The sequence below is a fragment of the Anabrus simplex genome, chromosome 2, assembly GCF_040414725.1.
Source record: "Anabrus simplex isolate iqAnaSimp1 chromosome 2, ASM4041472v1, whole genome shotgun sequence".
In the NCBI taxonomy this organism is placed as follows: domain Eukaryota; kingdom Metazoa; phylum Arthropoda; class Insecta; order Orthoptera; family Tettigoniidae; genus Anabrus; species Anabrus simplex.
Window position 1 is genome coordinate 380,483,109 of NC_090266.1, and position 18,114 is coordinate 380,501,222.

General features: G+C 42.1%; 1 protein-coding gene across 1 annotated transcript in view; it reads right to left on the minus strand.

Moving 5' to 3' along the window:
- The window catches only part of LOC136863557 (fibrillin-2), a 618,768-nt gene that overhangs the window by 99,094 nt on the left and 501,560 nt on the right, over positions 1 to 18,114 (minus strand). The window contains exon 10 of the mRNA XM_067139937.2: positions 193 to 298. Within this exon, the coding sequence (XP_066996038.2) occupies positions 193 to 298 (106 nt within the window). The remainder of the gene's footprint in view (positions 1 to 192; positions 299 to 18,114) is intronic.

Here is an 18,114-nt window from a genome sequence, read left to right on the forward strand (position 1 = left end):
ACCGAGGAACGATTACCTTTATCAGACGACGAAATCCACGCGCGCGAAGCCACGGGTAACTGCTTGTCTGATATAGGCCTACAGGTCTTACTGACTTTCTGAGCGCCCAGTTGTCTTTCTTGCTACTTAAGCCCCGTTGAATCATGTCTGGTGTTACTTATGTGTACCTTCCTCTGATGGCTAAGTACTTACCGGGGATGCGGTCTGTAGCCTGGTGAACATACACAGTGGAAGGAGCCAGGAGTGTTGACGCAGTGATGACTACATCCACCGTTATGTCTCTCACACTCATCGACGTCTGAAAAGAAAATACAGATTTTAGCTGAGTTGTTGAGGGCTGGGAAATAATAATAATAATAATAATAATAATAATAATAATAATAATAATAATAATAATAATAATAATAATAATAATAATAATAATTTTTGCTATTGGCTTTACGTCGCACCGACGCCGATAGGTCTTTTGGCGACGATGGGATAGGAAAGGCCTAGGAGTTGGAAGGAAGCGGCCGTGGCCTTAATTAAGGTACAGCCCCAGCATTTGCTTGGTGTGAAAATGGGAAACCACAGAAAACTATCTTCAGGGCTGCCGACAGTGGGATTCGAACCCACTATCTCCCGGGTGCAAGCTCACAGCCGTCCGCCCCTAACCGCACGGCCAACTCGCCCGGTAATAATAATTGTATAGGCGTGGCATCCGAGTGGCATTATAACCTGCTTCTTACCTAGGCGGCCGTGGCTCGAATCCCGGCCAATGCACGTGGAACATTTAAAATGAAATGTCACGTCCCCATGGTTCGGATTCCATGTAAAATTGGAAGTTCTGTGGCTATGTTCATCGCACCACCAAATAGTCATCATCTCTTACTGTTGGGAAATCACGTATGGGACATTCCACGTCAAGTCCGAGAAAAACTGCAGAAAATTAATTTCTTGATTTTTAATTACAGAATTTTTAAAATAGATGCAGAAAAGCTTTAAAATCCATATTATGTAAATAATACTTTCCTAACTTGAATAACTCTCATACAAAAAATCATTAAATTGATCGTATAATAATATTTTTCGTGACTTCCGAGGCCCATAATACAGTTATTGTTAAAAACAGTAAATTGAACGAGTTTTGCACATACATAACATACTATTTTTAATTACAGGTAAATCATGTGTGTTGACCTTATGATTTTTTGCTAGTGGCTTTACGTCGCACCGACACAGATAGGTCTTATGGCGACGATGGGGTAGGAAAGGGTTAGAAGTGGGAAGGAAGCGGCCGTGGCCTAAATTAAGGCACAGCCCAGCATTTGCCTGGTGTGAAAATGGGAAACCACGGAAAACCATCTTCAGGGCTGCCGACAGTGGGATTCGAACCCACTATCTCCCGGATGCAAGCTCACAGCAGCGCGCTCCCAACCGCACGGCCAACGCGCCCGGTGACATTTCTGAGATAATCACTGAAAATATTATTTTACTTTTCATTCTTCAGTGAAAAAAATACCTGAATATATCAATGCTTTTAGTTTCAGCAGTGGAACAAATGTGCGTTGTAAATTGTATGGGGCCGTGAATGATATAACCATTTTAAAAAAATAAGGAATTACTATGACGAAGTTTTTGTGTGTGTGTGTTTTTTCAGATGAAGTGCACAAAATTGTAGTTCATGTAGGGTTGCAACAAGTTCCAGCACGAGTTTCAAAAACTGAACAAGTAAATTCACTTCTATACAATTACAGAAAGTCTCCAAAACTTTTATGAACGTTGTCGTCTCCTTCTTTCCAGAAGAAACCGCAGTGACTTTCAAAGTATCATTTTCTCATGTGGAGAAGTCAGTCAAATGATTTCAGAACATGTACATACATAGACTACACCTTCAATCTAGACTGTATGCCCCTTTCAGCGTTCATTTTGCAAGCCTCTGTGAATTTACTAAACGCCACCACAATCCTCTGTCGCCTCGTTCAGTTCCTCTTACTCCCAAAGCCACACTTCGTGTATCCCTGTGGTATAAAATGTAAAGTGTATTAACAAATAGTTTACTAGAGGAGGGCAGGTGGAAAATGACAAGCAAGTGTGCGGCGTTAACCCACAAGACACCAGAGTCAAGGGATTTACAGTGCTTTCACGTGCCATGTGACTCTTCGCGCCAATTAGAGTAGGGCCAAAAATATCACAACAGTTATTTTGGAACTGTTCCGAACTCGGAACTTGACCTTAAATGAACAGTACGCAGCAACATCCTGTTCCGAAAGAACAGTGTTCCGAATCGCCTGCACTCCAGACGGATTGGTCTAGGTCAGAGGTTTTCAATTACTTTTCCCCGGGGATTCGGATTTCTGGATTCCTCCAAGCACTCTACAATACTCTTTATTTGCAACAACTGAACGATGGAAATATTTGAAACACATCTTGAATGAGGACAAAGACAAATGACCGGGCGAGTTGGCCGTGCGCGTAGAGGCGCGCGGCTGTGAGCTTGCATCCGGGAGATAGTAGGTTCGAATCCCACTATCGGCAGCCCTGAAAATGGTTTTCCGTGGTTTCCCATTTTCACACCAGGCAAATGCTGGGGCTGTACCTTAATTAAGGCCACGGCCGCTTCCTTCCAACTCCTAGGCCTTTCCTATCCCATCGTCGCCATAAGACCTATCTGTGTCGGTGCGACGTAAAACCCATAGCAAAAAAACAAATGAAATATTGTCGTCAAGTGTTATTCAGCATCGATATATTCAGCTCTCACGAATTTATGAAGATTTTACAAAGATTCCTATTTAAGAGTTAGTTATAAACCCCTCCCTAGTTTAATTAAGAGCTATAAGGCACTATACGTTCAAACAGAGTATGGGATAAAATGTAGTTCAATAGTACCTTTCAGGTAATTTATGGCTCTAGTTTGTCTGTGTTCAGGTTTTGTTTTGCCTACCAATCCTCAGTCTGCTGATAACCAGTAGCGCCAATTAGGGAGGGCGAGGTGTGGCAGTCCCCCCTCCCCCCTCCCCCGCCCCCCACATACACACACTTTGTGGAAAAAACATTACTTTTTTATTCCATTTTAGCCGGTTAAAACGAGGAATTATTAAAACAAGCAATTTATACAAGCCCTTTTGTCTAATCAGTTAAATTTTTTTCCTTTATTTTCTTTAATTATTAACAAAATTAGCGGAAATACGCGAAAAATGTCGTTTGCTGCAGCAAACCGATATGTATAGCGCCACAGTAAGTAGTGGACACTTTGCATGTGCTGTGAGGAAGGGTAGCAGCAGTGTTTTCTTTTCCTTTTTTGCCAAGGTCATAGACACTGCAGTAGGGTTTTCTTTTCCTTCTTTGCCAAGGTCATGAACACTGCAGCAGGGTTTTCTTTTCCTTTTTTGCCAAGGTCATGGACACTGGAGCAGAGTTTTCTTTTCCTTTTTTGCCAAGGTCATGGACACTGGAGCAGGGTTTGCTTTTCCTTTTTTTTTGCCAAGGTCATGGACACTGTGTGAACATTCTTAACTTGCTGACTAACTTTACAAACATATAAAACTGCATTTTAACTTGAAAAATCTGAATATCTGCATTTAAAATGGAAATTATGAAAGTTAACATTCATTAAATAAAATACACACTTGTCGAACCTTGTACTCACACTTACTTGTTACCTGCTTACTTACACATACGTTATTTGAAGGGCGCCAGCTGTCACTCAGTACAGCAATAATAGAATGAGACTCTTGACCATCTCTAGGGTGTGGGGTAATAAGCTTACTTTTGACAACATACCATATAAGTTCTGGGAAAAGGAGATTGGCGTTCGGTTTCCCCATTAATTTTGAGGTTAAGATATTTTACTGTCAATGAAATGAAACTATGAATTCGTTTGATAGAACAATATATATTCTTTAAAAAATATATCAAAAATAGTGAGTCTTGTTGCGATAAAACAGATGAGAATATGAAATTATGACATTGCAACTGAAAGAAACTAGGCATGAATTTGAATTCTTCTTGACCGGACATTTAACAATTTATACGAAATATTTCCCTCACTGATTCACTTGACTGTACCTTTAACACTTTGTGTGTAATTACGACGTAATCCATTGCTCTGGTGTTTACTGTAGATGTGTCACGCCTAACGTGGTGATACATCCTTGAGACTGCTTCTTCTCCATATCATCTGACTTCTTTGTAAGTCAATATGGTATGACCTCTTGGTAGGTCCAGGGTTGCCCTCTCTGACTCCTTGGTAAGCCTTGCGTCCGCGTCTTCCACTAAGTGACGGACCAACCATTTGGTCTCACTCTCTCAATGACCAATAATGGCTCACTGAGTCTTCACCATCTCTCGTTCACACTGGTTGGCTGACCACCTAAGGCCTCTTGATCTAGTAGACTACTTCACTGTACTGCATCCGTATAAGTAATGACTGACGCTACAATGTGCATCCACCTTATATAGACGTTGGTTGACACAACTACGTAATCTCCAGAAATAACAATGACATACTCCCACCTACGCGACAGATATTACATACAGTGGTGAAATAGCCCCGCGGCGATCGACTCCGTGCGCGCATTGCTAAATAAATACGATGACGTAGCCATGGAGTGGCGATGACTTGGCAGAATCGCCAGTGGTGTCGCAATATAACAACGTCACTTCCAATCTCTGATATATACAACAATTCTCACTGTACAGGTATTGAGTGTTATACTACACATACGTATATATGTATACATCTAAGTGCAATCTTGCAAGCAACAGGCAATTGCAAAATTGAATAAAACGGATAATTACAATAATAGTACAATATCACAGATAACATAATAATAATACTGACATAATAATAATAATAATAATAATAATAATAATAATAATAATAATAATAATAATAATAATAATAATAATACGGATAAAATCATACAATAATAAAAATACAGATATCATCTTGTAACGGGATTTGAACCGTTACAACTGGAGCAGGGTTTTCTTTTCCTTTTTTGCCAAGGTCATGGACACTGCAGCAGGGTTTCCTTTTCCTTTTTTGCCAAGGTCATGGACACTGCAGCAGGGTTTCCTTTTCCTTTCTTGCCAAGGTCATGGACACTGCAGCAGGGTTTCCTTTTCCTTTCTTGCCAAGGTCATGGACACTGCGGTATGCTTCACCACCTTGCCGCGCTCATTCGTCAGTCTGGCAGTCTCTTTAGTGTCTGTTAGTTTCTTAGTGTGTCGTCAAATACTAAATGATTTTTAATTGTATAATCACACCATAATTCTATTTAATTGTAATGCATGAATAATATTGTTCCTTTTGGTGAAAATTTTACTGTATAGTATTGAATCAAAATAATTTTTTCTCCTCCTCCCCACCCCGGCTCCCGCCCCCAAGATATCTCACAGATACGGGTACTTTTTGTTTTCTGTACATTTTTGCTTACCCACATCTAATTCCGAATCGCCACGAATTTACTGCTGATAGCCAAATTTTACGTCGGGTTTTCCGCTAATACAGGGACAATTCTGTCCTGTCTCTTCTTACCTGATGACATGTAATAACTTGTACTATCGCGATAACTCCTACCAATTACCCTTCCGCGTGGGCGTGTGTAGTAAAGACGTCCTCTTACTGCCGCCCATACATGATACTCCTTTCCTTGCCTCCCACGTTCTAATTTCTCTTCCACTTGACAATAGTTTTAATTACACCTGCCAATGGGAACAAAGAGTGAAATTTAACTGCTCATCGTAATGCCGCCTTCACTAAACAAGCCTCTGTTTCATTCAGAGAAGATGGACCTTTGATTGTCTGTGATAGGCGGGGATGTGTTTGTATATTCAGAACTCATTCTAGGAGTTTAAAGGAGTTACGCACGCTAGTCTGTCTTCTTACTAACAAGTGAAGGAATTGTGTTTAAGGTAATGTTCGAAGTGGACATCGGAGTACGAGTAAGAACAGCAATATTATCTTAATGTACATTCAGTTGCTATAGATTATAGAGACGCTAGATAGTCTGAATTTTGCACTGAAAAATTATTCCTCGATGAGCCAGTAAATCTACTGACACAGGTCTTTAGCATCTCAATTCTCTTAACTGACAACGGACTGTGTCGGGTTTCGATCCTGCGACTTTGAGCATAGAAGATGAGCATCTCAGCATCAGAAATTCACAAAAATGAAGGACTGAAGTATGTTACTTTATAAATTATATAATGTGCAGCTACTCGAATGCATATTGAATCACCACGCTGGACTTCATAGTGTCTTGCAGACAGAATACTGAAGGGAATAAAAGCCTCAAATGAAACTAAATACGGTATTTGTATTGACTACTACTAGTGCTACTACTACCATGGTGAACTCGCGACTCACCATCTAAGCCAAATTGTGGATTTTATACTTATGGCCGTTCCACTATCTTTACTGTATTTCCACTATCTCAACGGGCCTCCATGGCCTGTACGGAAAGGGATTTTATTATAAACATACTTTCTTGCGATATTTTCAAATTAGCTTTATACAATAAAGTTTTGTGCTTCCTTAACTATTGACTTTACGTCGCACCGACAGAGATAGGTCTTATGGCGACGATGGTACAGGAAAGGGTTAGGACTGAGAAGGAAGCGGCCGTGGCTTTAATTAAGGTGCAGCCCCAGCATTTGCCTGGTGTGAAAATGGGAAACCACGGAAAACCATATTCAGGGCTGCCAACAGTGGGGTTCGAACCCACTGTCTCCTGAATACTGGATACTGGCCGCACTTAAGCGACTGCAGCTATCGAGCTCGGTGGTTTTGTCTCTTGGACTATGCTAAATTTTATTAAGAAATTGTATTATATTCATTAGAGGCTGCCTGGCCGAGGCGGAAAAGGCATGCTCGGTTCACCGGGAAGAGCGTGGGTTCGATTCCCCGTCAGAAAGTCGAAAAATATAAACGAGATTTCCACTTCCGGAGGTGCACATGACCATGAGGTTCACTCACCTTACACCAAAAATGAATACCAGGTTAATTTCTGGGGGTAAAGGCGGCCGGGCGTAGACCTAACCACTGTACCACACCAAGTGCCGAGGTTACGGTCAGTGGAAGCCCTTACTTTCCACCCCCCCCACCCCCCGCCCACTCCCATAGGAACTTCATGGCCTGTACGGAGATGACTGTTTTTGTTTTGCTTACGTTCGTTAGTTAGAAAATGAATAATCACTCAGTTCAGTGAATAATAATAATAATAATAATAATAATAATAATAATAATAATAATAAGAAGAAGAAGAAGAAGAAGAAGAAGAAGAAGAAGAAGAAGAAGAATAAAAATAATAATTATGCCGGGCTGAGTGGCTCAGACGGTTAAGGCGCTGGCCTTCTAACCCCAACTTGGCAGGTTCGATCCTTGCTCAGTCCGGTGGTATTTGAAGGTGCTCAAATACGACAGCCCCGTGTCGGTAGATTTACTGGCACGTAAAAGAACTCCTGGGGGACTAAATTTCGGCACCTCGGCGTCTCCGAAGACCTTAAAAGTAGTTAGTGGGACGTAAAACAAATAACATTAATTAATAATAATAATAATAATAATAATAATAATAATAATAATAATAATAATAATTGTACCAGGGCTACAACTTCCCCGGCTATTTAAACTTCGCGCCTATTCTAAGGCCATCTATGCCAACGGACTTGAACTTGTAAACTTCCAAAGATTTGGTCGTCTACTGTTAGATGGCTAGACCATCGATTTGTAACTCTCTGATAGAGTAATGTGTATTTCGGAGTTGGTAAACCTGGTTCTGAGGATTTTTTTTAATGTACCGAAGTTGTCAACACTTCAGCTGGTTCCTCCTCGATTATTATCTAGTTATCAGATACTTGGAAATATGTTCTCTAGCCAGTTAAAACCGGCGGTGTGTACAGGAATCCAGCCAATCAGCAAAGAGATCTGGAAGCTTCCCCTTATGGAACTGTAAAAGCAGGGCACATTAGGGACGACTTGTCTGCCCGTCATCGCGCCACGGCGCGGATGAAAGCTTTGAGACCTCTGCTGGGCAATAAATACGTATATCTCTACCAGTGTTAAGAGAAATATTTACCTAGCATGTATCAGGCCCATCCTGCTGTATGGCTGTGAGGCCTGGGGCTATATTGCAAAGACTCCACTTTACAAATTGCAAACCATTCAGAATAAGACACTACGAATGATGACTCGAGCACCTTATCTGAAATCTGACAAGAGGATGAGCTTCATATCCCCACTCTTAGATCTCGGATAAATAAACTAGTAAGGACGACCAGGGCTAGGATCCTCTCGAACCACTCAGCAGACCCTGGCATTTTACTTCTAAACGGATCATGAGGACCAAGAAGCCGCGGACTCGTTTGAAGTACCGCGGCCCTTGGATCACTTATGATCTGTTTTAATCAGAAAACAAAGGATCTTTCGGCCTTTTCTAAATTACCAATCATCTTCCCCATTAAATACCTCCAAATTAATCCCCTGCAAGGGGCCGTTTGTTAAGAAGGTCTTTCTTTAAAAAGCGTATCTCTCCGACTAATAATTTGACCTTTTCCTCCCGTAGCGATGAGGGGGTTTCTTTCTGACGGGTGGCAATCCCGCCTCCCAGCCCCCACCAGTGTAGCAAACCAGTGACTTTCTGCCTCATCGGCATCCTCGGAAACAGTTGAGTAGAGGGGCATAATTTTTCGCCCCGGGGCACCCATCCACGGGCTCTCAACAAAAAAAAAAAAAGAAAAAGAAAAAAAGCCGACTTGGTCTGAATTGCTCCAGTACTGAGGAGTGCGACATGGCCTAGGAAGGCAGGGACGAGGCCTGCGGGAGGAAGATCCAGCGGCACAAGGTAATGGCAGAATTTACTAGAAATGTGTCAGCTCCTGCGGGTAGTTTGAGAGGAAGTTTTCAACCTCTTTTCTTTTAATGTCATTTTGTAAACTGGTGGTTTCAATGTAGAATTTTCGGCGAAGTGTGAGGACTGTGGTTCTATTCCCTACAGGGAAATATGTAATGTAAAGGAACAAAGAGTGATGACTTCTGTTGTTTCCCATTCAACCTTGCACAGGGTGACTAAAGTTTTTCAAACTTTAACATTTTGTAAATCTCGTCTCGGCCTTAAATGTTCCTCCTTTAGTCACACCTTATAGCAGGGCCTCTCAGGGTGCATGCGCGTGGTGCATGCACTGTGCACGGTGCAAAAGACGACTTGGCTTGGTTGACCAGAGTGCAGACCCCCACTCCTCGATTTGGAGCAATAGCGCTGTCTCTCTCTTTCCCCACGCCTGTCTCGCTCGCTCCGCCTGTCTCCCTCTCCCCCACTTCCGTAGCGCTCCAAATCCTGGCTGAGTTGAGCCGAGTATAGCCGAGTAGAGCCGAGCATAGCCGAGTAGCCCAGAGACGAAGCGTTGATCCGAGCCATACCGAGCGGCACCGAGCGGCACCGATGCACAGTGCACGGAGCTCTTGCGCCTCGCTCTGCACGCGTGAGTTTTTGGGCGTTTGAGAGGCCCTGCCTTATAGTATACGATTAGCCTCTGTATCATTGGGCCATAAGCCCACTTAAGGTTTTAACCATTTCTATAAGGAGTGCATGTGTTTCGCCTCCTTGCCTTTTGTTTGCGGCCAGTTATGTGCAACCTTTTCTTTTTACAATTAAGGTCACGTATTATGGACAATTATGCCCCTGTTTATTCATGTCGGAGCGTAAATATTTCCTTGTGTCAGTTCCCTTTGGGAACAGTGAGTAATATAACTGTTGAGCAATAGATAAGCCCACATCGGCGCAACTGTGCATGAACACTTTAATGTGAGGAGGAAATTTTATTGCATCAAAAGAAACTGATTGCCTCTGCGAGGCTAGACCATGGCATTTTAGGAGCTCCGACTGCTGAGTAGCGTACCTTCTTGGAGAAAATCTTGTAAAATATTGTACCTGTCAAGAGCAATACGGCTCTCTTTTATGTAAATTAACTTCCTGGTATTATCACAAGTTTTTGTACCTAATTTTTGGACTTCTAAGTCCCTAGTATTGTTAGAGATGACGAGATCATTAATAACTTGATATAATGTCTGTTATTCATTCAGATTTTCTATCTTTCAATTTTAAACTAGATAAAAGTAAAGGAAAGAAATAAAATTTTCAAATTTGTTGTGTTCTGCTCTAGTTAATTCCTTGTCCAACCACTAAACCCAGACGCTTCTAATGTCTCTGTGAACCACAAAACCCCGGAATAATACTAATAATAACAATAATAATAATAATAATAATAATAATAATAATAATAATAATAATAATAATAATAATAATAATAATAAGTACCATTTAAGCGCGGTCACTCCATGTGAGATTTGTGCTGGGCAAAGCGGAGGCAGGACAGGCTTTTCTCCGGGTACTCCGGTTTTCCCTATCATCTTTCATTCCAGAAACACTCTCCACTATCATTTCATTTCATCTGTCACACATTAATATAAATCACTTTGGGAGTGGCGCCCATCGTACTAACAGCCTATATCTGATTCATTCATTACATCCCTGACCCGGTCAAAGACTGGAAAACAGGCTGTAGGTTTTCATTTTCATCATTCTCACAACATAGGAGAAGGTGTTTATCGTGGAACATTATTTCCTGTCAAGCTGGTCCCATGGTGTAGGGGTAGCGTGCCTACCTCTTACCCGGAGGAGCCAGTTTCCATTCCCGGTCAGGTCAAGGACTTTTACCTGGTTCCGAGGGCTGGTTCGAGGTCCACTCAGCCTACGTGATTACAATTGAGGAGGTATCTGACGGTGAGATGGTGGCCCCGGTCTAGGAAGCCAAACTAACGGCCAAGATGATACGTCGTGCTGACCACACGACTCCTCATAATCTGCAGGCCTTCGGGCCTGGCGCTTTGAGGGTTTTATTATTTCCGGTCATACGGAGTAGGGAGCCAGGATGGGCCGAGTTTGCTTCACGTTAAAGAACAGCACAAGGAGTTACTTAATAATAATAATTCCGTGTGCCTATTTCTGGCCTGGTGCAACCCTTGCAAGGCAGACCCTCTGGCAAGGGTGGGCGCCATGTGCAGTGTATAGGAAACTGCATCTTATTGTAGTTGAGGATAGTGTTGTGTGTGGAGTGTGAGTTGCAGGGAAGTTGGGGATAGTAAAAACTACTCAGTCCCCGAACCAATGGAATTAACCATTTAAGGTTAAAATATCCGACCCGGCCGGGAGTCAGACTAACAAGTATTGTCTGCGTCTGACGAGAATTCGCGGCAGCTTGTAGGTACGGCATTCTACATTCTTAGCTACAAACATCAGTTGTGGCAGACAATGCGAACTCTCTGAACCAAATCATATTCATTGTCAAACTGTTTATTACGTAGTACAGACAGTAAAGGTGTAACTAAAGCACAAGCACTACCATTTTGGAACTTCACGACAACACCTCAGTTCGCAAGAATCACCGCGGACGGAACAAATGTTTATTGTCAAACCTTGAAACTTGAGATAGGCGCATGCGGGCGGCCATGTTTACTCCTCGTACCTCTTACATCGTAGCTGACACTCTACCTCTTGCTTATTCTACTTTGGATGCCATGTCCTTTACTATTCCTAAACTCGCACACAATTCTAAACCAGCAGTTTCTAGGCGAAAGATAGTTTTCGACAGATCTCTATATTTGAAGGAATAAATACTAATTTTCCCGACAAATCATTGGAATACAGTTCCTGTACAATTTTTATTGATGATGCCTCACTGGTGTCAAAAGCAGAAACAATTTCTCGCATAGTTTAGTAGTGTTCACAGTAGTATACTCCACCGAGTTAAGCTAAGGGCGGCCGTACACGAGCGGGATTTCCTCGAGGTTCGGCCTGAGCAGTCCAATCCTTGAAGAATTCCCCATCGTGTGTGGCGGCGTCCTTGAGGCCGCGTTGGGTGCGAGAGATTCAAAAATCCCAAACATAATTCAATTCTTTTCCGCCTTGAGGCCAAGCAGGCCGGATTTTTCCAGTCTCTTGCTGCGTGTATGCGTTGACGGCAGTAGGCCTTGAGGATTTGTGAAGTGATTGTCGGGAGTGTCCCATATCGTCATGTCTCGAGAACTTTTAATAGAACTTATACAAATATACCAGAATGAACCTTGCTTGTGGCAAGTGAGTTCAAAAAATTACCATGATGAAAACTATTTGCAACACCACGTGAACTGTTGTGTTGACCTGGAGTTGAACCTTGAGAAAATCCCCAAGGCCTTTTCCTTGAGAATTTCCTTGAGAAAATATTCTCCGTGTGTGGGCGAGGGTTCGGTTGAGGAAATCCCCAAGGGAATCCCGGAGGCTTTTTCCTTGAGGATTTCCTGTACGTGTATGGCTAGCTTAACGTTCCCCATCGGGCGAGCACTGGCTCAGGAGGAAGAGGAAGCGAAGGCGCGTGATCTTTGAATTTTGCCACCATCAGTGGAGCCTTCACAAATATCTCTTAACGTTTGATATTAACCGGTCAACATCAGGCAAATTCTGCCTCATTTCTTCAGCAACTCTGTACAACCCTTGAGCAAAACACGTTAAATGGACCATTTTTGGGTAGAGTACCTTAAGTCCCCTTGCTGCTTTCACCATGTATGGTACAGCATTGGTTACTAATAACAGGATTCGTTCTCGCTTAACTTCACCATCACACAAAAGCATAATGGCTTTGTTAAAAAGTACTGCAATTGTGGAATGGTTAGCTACATTTAGAATCTCTAAATGAAGTACATATACATCGCCCGGACGATCCACGAGAAGCGTGCCAATTATGATATTCGCAACATATCTCCCACAAACATCCGTAGTTTCATCAACGGGTACCAAGACACTATTGTTACCTATCAAAACCAAACCCCATGGCGCAACAGCCCAGTAGGTCCACGGCCCAAAAAGCGATCGCTGCTCAGCCCGATGGCCTGCAGATTATGAGGTGTCGTGTTGTCAGCACGACGAATTCTCTCGGCCGTTATTCTTGGCTTTCTAGACCGGGATTTTTGTCTACACTAATTATAAATTTTCGAAGTGTGTCTTCATAACAGGCAGACAAATAACATTTTCGCTATGTTGCCTCGTCCGGGTCGACTGCGTTGTGTATACAGTTAACAATTTTCGGAAGGGCTCGTAGTTCACCTTATTAAGCCAGTATTGTAGATAGCCTACCAATATTTCGCACAGGTCTTCTGAGAAATCGGAAAGTTTGGTAGAAAAAAATTTCACTGTATCAAACAAACGAGCCTGCCTGCTCTGATCAGAAGACTTTCAATTCGCGCGGATTTTATGCTTTGCGTAGCGCAGTGCTGTTACACATTAAATCGCTTTAGCGCCGCTAGCTTAACTTCACACGCCTTACAAAAGAACTGTCAGTACTGAAGATCTCTTCACCGCACTCTTTCACACAATATATTAATCTTACATATTCACTGCACTTAACTTTTGTCATGATGGGGTTCACTGCAGTAGGCTACTACAGTAGTGACCATTTTGTTGAAATTCGTTGGTACTGAACGTGGAAGGGGGATGTAACTGGACCAGTCAAGAAAGAACTGGGCGAGAGATATATAAGATGGAATTTCTTCGTTTGCTAATTGCTTCTGACCGGGCGAGTTGGCCGTGCGGTTAGGGCCGCGCAGCTGTGAGCCTGCATGCGGGAGATAGTGGGTTCGAACCCCACTGTCGGCAGCCTTGAAGATGGTTTTCCATGGTTTCCCATTGTCACACCAGGCAAATGCTGAGGCTGTACCTTAATGAAGGCCACGGCCGCTTCCTTCCCACTCCTAGGCCCTTCCTGTCCCATCGTCGCCGTAAGGCAAATAGCAAATAGCGACGTAAAGCAAATAGCAAAAGAAAAAAAAAGCAAAGAAAATTGCTTCTGAACAAAATGTATCTACTGGGGCGGAAATACACTATCCTCACGTTCCGTGAGCTCACGCGTATCGTGTCGCAATCTAACCTGTCCAGAAAGATGTGCTAAAAGATGTCCTAGTGCAGCTCCTTCTTGGAATCAGGTCTTCTAAACCTACTACCTGACTATTCCGGGAAAAGAAAGACAAATATATCGACTACACTATTTCGAAATCGTGTGTTTGAAACTCGACGCAGATAACAGTACCTTTTAACGACGCCTCAATTTAAACACAAATGCTGAAATGATAACCAAATATGACCTTATATCACTATAATGAACAAAATATGACCAAGACAATAAAAATGGCTGAAATATGCATTTATATGCAACATCAAAATGACTTTAAAGGGCGTCAGAGACCCGCCATTCGCACTTACTTTTTAGATTTCGGATAAACTGAGCTCAGGAAAGAAATATGACTTTTCCTTAACTTCCTAACCTTCGGAACAATATTACGTGAGACGTGATGGTACTAATTTTGAACACGTGCTGTACCAACGCAATTAAACAACATTTCAGTGTCGCCTACGGTGTACATTTTATAAAATAGTCTTTCCATCTGTACTATTTGAGTAGTAACCTGATAGTTAGTTTTCATACCGGACGGGACAAATAATGGCCTCTGTCAGATCAATTTAAGTTTTGTTTATCTGTCTGTCTGTCTGTTACAGCAAGACGGGCAAAACGGATACCTAGATTTTTATTCGCATGTTTAGGATTAAAACTAGTAAGATCTTAGCTATGAGTTGTTAAAAAAATTCTGCAGGAGGAGGGGGAGGGGAGATCCGAAGGGAGCCTAAAACATAAAATTCGTTGTATCTCTCTCACGGTTGATTTTACAGGAAAATAAATCAGGAAACAAATTTAATTAGAATATCCTTCTTTTTTTTTTTGCTAGAAGCTTTACGTCGCACCGACACAGATAGGTCTTTTGGCGACGATGGAAGAGGAAAGACCTAGGAGTTGGAAGGAAGCGGCCGTGGCCTTAGTTAAGGTACAGCCGATACTGGGATTCGAACACACTATCTCTCGGATGCAAGCTCTCAGCCACGCGCCGCTAACCGCACGGCCAACTCGCCCGGTAATTAGAATAACATTTACAAACTTTTCTGTTCTAGGCAATTTTCCGATATGGTTAAAAATAAGGGAAAAATCAGTGGCGGTTGTGTAGAATTATTTAAAACATGCTTCCTTACATCGCACCGACACAGGTAACGATGGGATAGGAAAGGCCTAGGAGTAGGAAGGAAGTGGCCGTGGCCTTAATAAAAGTAGAGCCCCAGAATTTTCCTGGTGTGGAAATGGGAAACCACTCAAAACAATCTTCAGGGCTGCCGACAGTGCAGTTCGAACCCACTATCTCCCGAATGCAAGATCACCACTGCGCGCCCCTAACCGCATGGCCAACTCGCTCAGTGTACGGAAGTTAAATTCCATGAACCGATGAATACCTCTGTAAGAGTTGCTATGTAGATCATCCCGGCAACATTTTAAAGGTTTTTTGCCTTTGTCTGTACTTTTCAATATTTACCTGATGGTTGGTTTTTGTACCGGAATTTCGCTATCCGAGTGAAAAGGGAGAAGGGTAGAGACGAAAGTCTGAACACAAAGAAAATCGAATGCGCTAGTATGCCCGATTATACTATCGCTGCATTATATTTGGTGCCGAATCTCACATAAATTATTATTATTATTATTATTATTATTATTATTATTATTATTATTATTATTATTATTATTATTATTATTATTATTATTATTGCTAGTTGCTTTACGTCGTACCGTTACAGATAGGTCTTATGGCGACGATGGGATGGGGAAGGCCTAGGAGTTGGAAGGAAGCGGCCGTGGCCTTAGTTAAGGTACAGACCTAGCATTTGCCTGGTGTGAAAATTCACATAAATTAGACAAACACGCATTTCTGAAAGATGTTTAGACTAACTCTTACCGTGGATAGAATGCTCAAATACCGTCAAAATTATAATCATGAACATGGTGTTATTGTTCCATCAATGGCGGGTAAAACAGATTGTCTTTAACAAAAATAAACCAGAAGTAGTTGCAAAGGAAAGAAATATTATCTTCTTGACGGGCGAACTTAGGTAGTATCAGATCCTTTGTCGATCAATGGAGATACGTGTGGAGAGCGAAGACAGGTTCGTGGGAGGGCAAGCAGAGGCGTGAACAGAACGTAATAAATATTCAGAGAACATGTATTATTGTTACAGTAATTAACAGTGCTGACGGCTCTGCGTGGGAATACCGGTTGAGTGTTAATACAACTGTTAGCTTTCAATAACCATATCGATGTGCTGAAAATCAACCAGCGATAGAGAGAAAGAGGTAGCAGATGAAGTAACTCCAAAATTCGTTGCAAATGATATCTGCTTTCAATGAAAACCGTTGTATGAGAAACTTTTTGATTGTATTGGCAGTAGGGCAAGCGAATTACATGTTCTAAAATTATTTGGTGATGATAGACTATACTTTGCAAGACATACTGTACCTTCACGGGCAATTTGACCGGTGTTTGATAGCGCACGTTCCGAGGGAAAATGCACATTTTAAATGTTTAATGAAAACTGAATATTTTACTATTAACTGTCATATTAAATTCCTTCTCTGCCATGGGTTAATTATTAGTAAATAATCAATAAATGATCTACAAATAAACAGGGTATGAAGTAAAAAATGAAATAAATAGCATGTGTGTGTTGTGAGATAGCTCTATGCAAGCGATTGTCTTTAGAAACTCACGGTGATTAGCCAATTAATCCTGGGTAGAAGATAATCTGTCAAATTAGCGAAACGTTGTCTGGTGAAACAATTCGAATAAAAATTATGGTGTATTTCACTTGGACCTATTTCAGTTTCTTCACTGGACACCGTTTCTCTAATAAGACAGATAATCTCTTTCTGCACCTCGATTAAAACACGATCGACAACAAATTCAACGTCAAAACAGGCTAAAGGGAGTTATTTAGCCTTGCTATAATCGTTGTGGGCATTATAAGTTATTGGGAAAATATCTCAGAACATTCAGCTTACTGTATGTCAGTGAGATTAGAACTTTCAACTTTCACTAAAACAGAACATTGTAACTAATATAATTCCATCACGAACCTCAGTTCGATGTCCGTCGTTAATAAATTATCATTTCTGGACTGTTTATTAGGTAATATCACTCTGCCAGTCTAAGCTTAAAAGTTTTATCTCAAGAACTTAAAACTTTTGGCAAATGAGAAATTTCCCATCGCATTAAAATCAACGTTTAATGTCGTTATGTTATGGATTGCTACTAAATGCATTTCTCTAACTGTATGAAACTTAGCAAGAGTTCTGTATTAACAAAAAGAAAATTGTGTTTGAAAATGAGATAGCCTATTTTGCTTACCATATTCAGTTATTGTCCGCCTCTGTGGTGTAGTGGTCAGCATGATAAACTGCCACCCCGGAGGCCTCGGGTTCGATTCCCGGCTCTGCCACGAAACTTGAAAAGGGGTACGAGGGGTGAAACGTGGTCTACTCAGCCTCGGAAGGTCAACTGAGTAGAGGGGTTCGGTCTCCACTTAGCCATCCTCGAAGTGGTTTTCCGTGGTTTCCCACTTCTCCTCCAGACAAATACCGGGATGGTACCTAACTTAAGGCCACGGCCGCTTCCTTCCCTCTTCCTTGTCTATCCCCTCCAGTCTTCCCATCTCCGACAAGGCCCCTATTCAGCATAGCAGGTGAGGCCGCCTGGGCGAGGTACTGGTCATTCTCCCCAGTTGTATCCCCCGACCCAAAGTCTCACGCTCCAGGACACTGCCCTTGAGGTGGTAGAAGTGGAATCCCTCGCTGAGTCCGAGGGAAAAATCAACACTGGAGGGTAAACAAATTAAAGAAGAGGAAGAATATTATACTCGTATTAAACACTGGGAGACATGCGTGTGCCTTCTAGATCATATGAACCTCACACGCCGGCGAAACACTTCATTGCTATTGTGACCGTAGTAAACCTAATACATGCCGTAAGCTACAAAGCGTGCAATGTGGAATCGTAGTGTAGTTGGTAAAGGTGCGGCGGAGAGAGCTTACGTGTGACGTGGGAGGTTCGAGTCTGGGCCGAAGTTTTCATATTTCTTAAATATTTGTTTAATGCATACCGTCTACGGGCGTCAGATCAAAAGCCCTGCATCTGGCGAGCCGAACTTGTCCTCGGACACCACCGGCACTAAAAGC